Source organism: Dermacentor andersoni, chromosome 8 (genome assembly GCF_023375885.2).
Source record: "Dermacentor andersoni chromosome 8, qqDerAnde1_hic_scaffold, whole genome shotgun sequence".
Taxonomy (NCBI): Eukaryota; Metazoa; Arthropoda; class Arachnida; order Ixodida; family Ixodidae; genus Dermacentor; species Dermacentor andersoni.
Genome location: NC_092821.1, coordinates 41,151,899 through 41,160,050, shown reverse-complemented (window position 1 = coordinate 41,160,050; position 8,152 = coordinate 41,151,899). Strand labels below are relative to the sequence as shown.

General features: G+C 45.4%; 1 protein-coding gene across 3 annotated transcripts; it reads right to left on the bottom strand.

Annotated features, from left to right (window-relative positions):
- Positions 1–213: 213 nt before the first annotated feature.
- On the bottom strand, positions 214–7,465 carry LOC126526405 (uncharacterized). Of its 3 annotated transcripts, XM_050174320.3 has the most exons (6): positions 6,735–7,450; positions 6,519–6,604; positions 5,623–5,715; positions 4,022–4,069; positions 1,460–1,507; positions 214–310 (listed from the first exon to the last, which is right to left on the bottom strand). In XM_050174320.3, the coding sequence occupies exons 1-6, from the start codon at positions 6,850–6,852 to the stop codon at positions 233–235; spliced, it is 471 nt and encodes a 156-aa protein (XP_050030277.1). In that variant the 5' UTR covers positions 6,853–7,450; the 3' UTR covers positions 214–232. The 3 variants fall into 3 exon arrangements, with proteins under 3 accessions (XP_050030277.1, XP_054924157.1, XP_050030278.1); XM_055068182.2 differs by lacking the exon at positions 5,623–5,715 and having other exon boundaries at positions 6,735–7,465; XM_050174321.3 differs by lacking the exon at positions 4,022–4,069 and having other exon boundaries at positions 6,735–7,453.
- Positions 7,466–8,152: the final 687 nt, after the last annotated feature.

Below are 8,152 nucleotides of genomic sequence, written 5' to 3'. Positions count from 1 at the left end.
TAGCCCAGCCCGAAGTTTTCGGAGAGAGGCTTCCTTCACCAGAGTTTGGTTTACAATATTACGAGGAAGGGAGCAGATACAAGGGTGTATTAGGTTGCATTCGTAGCCCGAAAGTCTCCTGCCCAATTCATGCATAAAGCAGTCGTTTCTGTACACGTTCAGAAAAAGTAACCCCCCCAAAATGATAGGGGGTTTGTGGAAAAGCGGGGCGGGAACGTTTCATACTAGAACTTTATTTTGGCTTTGTTGACCCGCCGGTAGGTGCCATCGTAGTTGTCATCGAAGAATTGAAGAAGCTGATCATGCAGTTCTGAAATGCCAAAAATAGCGATGAGCACGTTGGGTCGCTGTGTGCATAAAGATGAAATCTTTTTAGCTATCACACCATGCCTTCGCTCTTGTTTTCTTCCATTAAACGAGCCCAAACCTAATTATGTACAATATCCTAATAAAGCTGTGTATGTAACAGCTTACGATGAAATTTCACGTCGCAAAGCTGCGCTAGGACTGTGTAGGGTCACGAACTTAGCGCTCTAATGCCCACGGCATCAGTTTTTGCTACGCTTACTTTAACGCCTCAATATTTGGATAGAAGCGCGCGAAACATAACGCACAGCCTACTGTGGCGTTTCTGAAACGCTGGAGCGAGTTTTGACTGATTGGTGATCTATTATTTACTACAGTAATAATTATTTTAATTAGGTATTGTTTCGTTCACGTTTACGGATTTTGCTCTTCGTGGCAAGAAAAAAAACGGCTCTAATATGATGGGCAACTATGTTTGGACATTACAGGGTTAAGGGATTAGTGTATAGGTTAATCTACGGATCCCGATCACAGTGACGTCATCGCGAATAACGATGCTGTTTGCATAGACGCACACCAAACAAAAACTATACTCACACATCAAGTAAGCCTATATGCAAACACAGACACACGCACACGCTAGCCCGATTATGTATTCGCGATACCAGTCGGAGTGCTCTCTTACTGGCATACACTCCATTTCAAATGTCTATCGTTATAGTATACATAAACTGGCTAGACTGAAGGCCGTCTTCAGAACCGAAAGGCCCTTGGACCGCGGCTGTGAACGCCTGGTGCAGAAAGCAACGAGGGTATTGCTAGGGTACATCAAGTCGACAGGTCTCTGCGACCGTTTACAGGCTAGGTGCGCATCTTCAAGTGTGTGCGCAGGTAGTGCTCTCTCTCTCTCTCTCTCTCTCTCTCTCTCTCTCTTCGTTCTATTGCCCTTGTCCCCTAGTGTAGGGTAGCTAACCTACATGACCACGCGCTTTTAAAGCAATAACGATCATACGAATATTTTATATATACATCTCATCGTTTTACTCAAGTTTTAACTGAATATGCAGAACTTCTGCAAAAAATCAAGTTATAGCTGTATAACCACATGTGGAACGAGAATATATAGGAGTGTGGTAATCAGCGGAGACCTCACCTCATATACTGAGACCAGTTCCTCAAGAACTTCCACGGCCTCTGGAGGCTGCGCAGAATTAAAGCAACGTAATCAACGGTAATGGCGTATCAAAGTGATTTAACCTGTCAAACAGATATCCCAGTCACAAAACTACCGTCAACGCGCCAGAATGGTAGCGGTGGTCATAGGGGTGGCGATATCTGATGATGCTATGGCGGATCAGACTGGCGCTAAACAGATGTCTACACTTCATGTCGCACTTCGGTGCGAGCAAGTGCGAAAGAAAAACGGGAATTACGTCGCCGTCAAAACATTTATTTACGTAACACTTAAATAGACGAGCAAACCACCGAAACGCATATAAATTAAAGGCTGCGCTATACAAGAAAACTTAAAGTTTTGAGAGACGCTTTTTGGTGCAGAATATATATCGTTCTTTTTTTTCTCGTTCATTTGATAGTGCATGACAGTTATTTATAGTTTTTTTATTTCACTTTAGTTTTCGTGTCACCCGCAAAGTAGGCATGCCTCTTCGTGGAGTCGATTTCGCACGAAGCTTTCCTGCTATAGAAAAATGTCGTGGTTGACAACACCTCTGTTTTCGGTTTTGCGACTTTTCTTTTTTTTTTTTGCTATTCTGTGTGTTGCATTTTATAGTCACTATTGACGTATCTGTAGCTCTCGTGGGGTCCTCTTTTGTTTGTTTATGGTGGCGCGCGCTCTTTAGAGAGACTGACATCACAACGCAAGTTTTATAGCAACTACTACGCTTCAAGCGTGCTAAAGTACTCAGGGGTCACTCCTCGACATTTTGTGCGCTCCTAGGTGCGCGCTGTCGATGGATTCGCGGCGGATTAAAAAAAAAAAAAAAAAAGCTTCAGTCTAAAAGTGGAAGCTCAACATCAAGAGAGAGAGAGAAAAGGTGATAAATGAAAAGCAGGGAGCTTAACCAGGACTGAGCCCGGTTGGCTACTCTACACTGGGGAAAGGAAAAAGGGGAAGGAAAGATTAAGAGAAGAAGAGAAGTCCGCTGCGGATTTCGCTGACGTGGTAACAGTCTTCTGCTTTACGAGGTGTTTCGCGTAACTTGCTTCAAACTTTAAAACTGTGCAAATGCCACGTAGCTGGACCGAAGCAAGGTTCTGTCGCTTGGAGATACTGAAATTATTTTTTTTCCATACCGCCTAATTACACGATTAGTCTTAATTAATTCATCAACTTCTCGATTATTAGAATTAGATTAAACGTGTGCACAAGAAAATTGTAGAGCAACATGAAAATACTTCCGATACAGCTTTCTGTGGCTCAGGTCGTGCTGCATAAAAGTGTTCTTCCTGTAGCGTGAAAGAAGCCCGCGAATACGCGCAGTATTGCCGCGCGACTGGCCGCTCGAAATATACCATCAATTTCTGAGTAGGGATTTTGCAAAAAAATTGCTAAGCATTGTAGCTCTTTTACTTAAACTATTAATTCGTATGTCCAATTTGCGCGCCTGAGATACACTAACCGGTGCAGTTGACAGAACCAGGATATCTGTTTTCGGGGCAGAGTTACCGACTTGCAAACTTCGCGCTTCTATGTTCCTTAAGGTTTCTGATTTCCGGTAATGCATAAAAACCATGAGCCACTCCACTCTGTGTAGGTGGATGAACAGCGAAGCTGTGCAGAACACGACTCAGAGGTGCCACATAATTTTGAAGAGATTTAATATTGAAAGGATGCACTCGCTTTGAGCGTGATTGTGTTCGCCGCATTTAATGCCCAGGAAGCAATGCGCTTGGCGGGCGTTTACTTGTAGGTCGCGGTGCTTATTCGACAGGTGGATGCGAGAGGTGAATGTTAAATGGCACTGGCTCGACTGACCCCACGTGTTTATTTTGCACCAGTTTGAGCGACTGCCGACTCTGATTACGCAACTGTTCGAATCGCGTGAATAGGTTCGAGGAAATAATTTTTGCCCTCACGGATAAAACGTCTCTTGCGCAGGGAAATACAGTCGAGCCGCTTTATATTGAAATGAAAGAAATTGGCACAGCCAGATTGAACAGAACGAAGTGAACCGAAAATATTATTCGCCGAGTTTTATTTGTGGTCGCGTTCCACTTCTATAATGAAACGTATATATAGCAGGACTTGTCGGTATAGACAACATGACGCATGTTTTTTTGCTTTGTTTGCTTGGAAATTTTGAAGCCCATTACAAAATACGAACATAGTTTGCATGCCTTCTTCATAAATGAACTCTTACATTCATTTTTGTCATCAGGCGCACATAATAGGTGTTTTCGGAGATTGTGCCAACCATCGGCAGCGCATGAACAGGTGGAAACCTCAAGCAGCACATAGTGTCTTTTGCATGTGAATTTTGGATCTCCTTCATGGGAACGTAAGTCCTGACAAAGAGAATGCGCTAGGAGCACGTTTCGGTAAATGCATTCACCCGCGCCGTTTGCTCTGTATGTATTGCATACAACGTACAAAATTCTGACCTCACTGCGTCCTCTGTACATCGAGGTTTAAGCGTAATAAATATTGCGAAAACAACCAATGCAATAACACAGAAATAGGCCTCAGTCTTACCGTGAAGTCCATGATAACTTCCCTGTAGCACTGCAATGCCTTTTTAAACTAAAAGAAGAGAAAAACAATGAAAAAAGGAAGGAAAAGGGAAAGACAAAGAAATACGTGCGGTAACCGTCACCAGCTCGGCGGACTATTAGGACAATGACATGGATATCGACAATGGTAACCACAGCAATGATAACGACAATTTAGAGAGTTTTAGTGCCTCCGGTATTCCGGCAAGCGCGGGCGGTTTTCCGGATGAGCGGAGGCGTAAACGTGAGCGGCAAGATTGGTGGCGCCAGCTGGTGGTGCAAAGCTCAACCACCTAAACACAGAGCCATTTACTATATTCTTCTTAGTTGGGGTGTAAGTTTTCTACAGCGGCGTAGTTGTGAACCCAATTACGTCGCTGCCGAAAATTTGCACCAGCAGCGAAGCAGAATAAAGTAGGTTACTGCAATTTTAGATCTGTGTTTGTATGGTTGAGCTCTACAACACCAGATGGCCACACCGCCCCGGCCGCTCACGTTCACGCCCACGACCATCCGGTAATCCGCCCAAACCGCCCCCGTTTGCCGGAATAGCCGACACGCTAAACGAATCTGATGTAGCGACAGCATGTCCTGTAAGGGTCGAAGTGATGGGGCACAGCAGCATATCATTACCAACTGTCATGGTGTCGTCCTAACGCTAGCTTTGTAATTACACACTCACAACTGAGCAGCGTGAAATAGTTGTATAGAATGAAAATAACTTTCACCCTCACCACCATCAATCATCGTCATCACAGTCACCTTCTTTTATGTCAAATCTGGGATCCAGTGATGCCTCATTGCTCCTGTTTCGCCTCAGCTGATTCCACGTCATGCATCACTTCACGCCACCTTATATCTATCTGCCTCCCTCGACCGCGCTTCCCTTCCCTTTGCAGCAGTTCTATTTTTCCAATTACCTCAGATTGTCTTCTCTACGCATGACGTGGCCTACGCACTTCCATACTTATTTCTATTAATCGCCATTTACGTGGAACATCAGCTCTGCACCCAACTGTAGCTCGAATTTCACGCCGGCTTCATCACTCGACTTACACGGAAAGACAGTATTTTCACTGTGTTTAAGTTTCTCGTCTTCTCTGTATCTCCAATCTTCGTCTGGAAGATGATCGCAGATCCAGAAAAGAAGCATAATTGAGTAATAGCCTTGATGCAACGTTACCCTTCGTAGTGCCTTTAATTTGCTATATAGTATACGGTTAATGTCATCGCCTGTAGCAACACGTGATCTGCGTAACTCTGCGACACGCTTAACATCATTCCATTCAATTGTGCTCGCGGTTTTAAATTTGATGTTTTAGTGCTCAACGTCCTTAATGGACACGAAAGATTAAACTAATTTGAGCTGTATTAGCTTCATTAGCATTCTTAAGAGATTTACTTTCATTTAGTACGTGGCTGTTCTAGGAAATGTTGCGACCTGTCTTTATTAATTGGATCCATTTTTTTGAATTTCCCTACAAGATGCATCGTGCCGTGTGAGGTGCCACTAGCCGCGAACGTGTCGCGACAAGGACAACTTTACAAACGTGATTTTAACGTCGAACCCCGCGGAATGCTTACCGTCTCTGCTTCATCGCAAACTTTGTACATGTCTGCTACGGACAACGTGCTCTCTACGCACTCCACTACAGCTCTCCCGAATGTCTGTGGGGGCTGGAAAGCAAGCGAAAATAATAAAAATTAACTTTCGTTCCATCCACGCATCTATCTATCTATCTATCTATCTATCTATCTATCTATCTATCTATCTATCTATCTATCTATCTATCTATCTATCTATCTATCTATCTATCTATCTATCTATCTATCTATCTATGTGCAGGCATAGATACACCTGGTGACATTAGAGGCGCAAAGGAGCCTGTCTGAGTGCGAGATAGCGCCTGCGAGAAGGTTCTCTCTGTTCGTCTAGGTATCTCCTAACCCCAGCGCAGTGTAACAGACCGGACGTGCGTCTGGTGAACTTCCTCGTCTTTCATCTCTTCGATTTCTCTCTCTGTGCGTGAGGAAGTTGGCGGTTATGCTGAACGCTACTTCCTTACTCGGTCGTGCAATTTTTCGTCTTCCTGGCGTGCCTTTCTGTTTGCCACACCCAATTTGCCGTGTTCGCGTGCACGGTAGCAAACCGCGTGCGTTACTGATACTCTCAGAGCCTAACCAACTGCGGTTGTGAAGACGCCGCTCTCGCACTCAAAGACTGCTTTCACGTAGATGCGCCAGCCAGTTACGTTCACTCATTTCCTTTACGTCACGGCGAAGCGAGCTTCTTTCAATATCGATTGTCTCTTGAAAACAGCTTGCGTTTTGGGGGTCGGAGGAAAACAAGGCACTTGCAGTTCAGATTGGTAACGTAACTTGTACTGAATTGTTAGGTCGTCACCGCGGCTGACATTTCTTTTGCTTTGTCTTCGCGTTCACTTACCCTCAGTTTCTAGCCAATGAGCACGTCGACTTACCAATAATGGCCTGTACTTCCCTTTATTCTTTTTGAACGTCTCGCTTCTCGCCACTACCTCGTCACACGTTGCGGATCGGTCGACCACTGCGGCAAAATCAGAGGGCGGGGGGGGGGGGGGGGAATGAAGCGAGCTGTCGGAAATTGCGCGGGTTGTTTTTCGAACGCTTGGATAGACGTAACGGATTTCTCCTGCAAAGGTTGTAAACCAACTTACCCTTCTTGCACATTGCCCTAAGTTCTTGCCCACTTGACCACAGATACGGTAGCGAAATCCCAAGGCCAGATGATACGATGCAGAGTAATACGGCGTGCAGGACAATCTTCGTCGCCATGACGGTCTCGGCTCCCTTCTGCGTTCCAAGGCGACTCTCTCGCGTTGCAACGTGCGCCGCACTTACTCTTATCCTTTTCGTTCCCCTTTATTTATATTTGTAAGGTTTTGCTTAAGCTAACTGTATTGTATTAGGGAATAAGCGCGAAACTTAGCCAGCTCTGTTGCCCTGCTATCGCACACACGATGAAGACCAGCTCAGAAATGCCACGTGTAGAACCATGGACACTGGAATGTCTAGTCACGGATCCACAGTTGCGCTTATCTTGCAGCACCAATTAATTGCACTTATACTGAGGGAAAGGCTATCTGTAGCCCTGGCGCACACACTTAGAATGACGCAGTATGTTCCGCCTCACTGCCTCGCTGTCGAAGACCTGCGGCAAATCCTTCTCGGTCGACGAACTTCTCACGGTGACGGGATGTACAGACGCGCTCGGAAAACGGTGACCGCGAAATGCGCCGCGCTCATTTCAGAATGCTGCGTTCACGCAAGGGAGGAAACACATTTGCTGACCGTGCCCAAGAAGATATGCGATGACTTCAGCGGACCCTTCGCGGCTGGGGCAACCGAAAATAGAGATTGCAACGAGAGTCAATTTTACTTCTCAGGTTTTGTTGCGAGATCACAGCACGTGTTACTACACAAAGAAAAATCGCTGTTTTTTTTTTCTCTCTCTCGCTGTCGGCACTCTGAGAAGGGTACAGATGCGGCTGGTCACGAATTTCCTTTTACTTGAAAATTCTACGAAACGCTCGTACAAAACAGTTGTTCTAGCGGCGCCGCAGACACACTAAGTTAATATATTTAGCTATATTTGGCACGAACTGGGTCTCTTACAACCCGCAAAGTATATGTTTTACGGCATCTACGAGCGCGCTTAATACGAACATGCGTACCAGGTGCTTCTTGCGACTGATGGCCGGGAACGAAGGCTACTATAGCGACTTGCAAATTTCCTAGAAACAGGCGCTATAGCAGGAGCACACAGGCATTCACTGAATATAGGCGCGCACATAGTACTTGCTTCCGACAAGACGGATAAGCCAGCCCTCGTTCTTCTTGTCCTGATGCGAGATCCCCAATGTAGGCGCGCACCGAGTCAATATTCATCCATGTAATGACATCGTTGGTTTTTTAGCTTGTCAAAGCCGTGTTAATGTGGCTGCATTCACCAAGTTTGTAATCATCCGGAATATGTTGTGTTGCGTTCGCCAGGTTCATTCCGACTTTTAACGGTGACTTACTCAAGGCTCCGTAAACGTACGTATGAAACTGCAGCATGTTTCGAAACTGGCTG

Bases quoted from the DNA above. Each gene is read 5' to 3' on its own strand.
- LOC126526405 (XM_050174320.3), bottom strand. From the start codon at position 6,852: ATGGCGACGAAGATTGTCCTGCACGCCGTATTACTCTGCATCGTATCA. The intron at 4,070-5,622 runs GTAAGCATTCCG...CTCTTCTTTTAG, and splicing joins TTTGCGATGAAGCAGAGACG to TTTAAAAAGGCATTGCAGTG. The intron at 311-1,459 runs GTGAGGTCTCCG...TTGGCATTTCAG, and splicing joins AACTGGTCTCAGTATATGAG to AACTGCATGATCAGCTTCTT.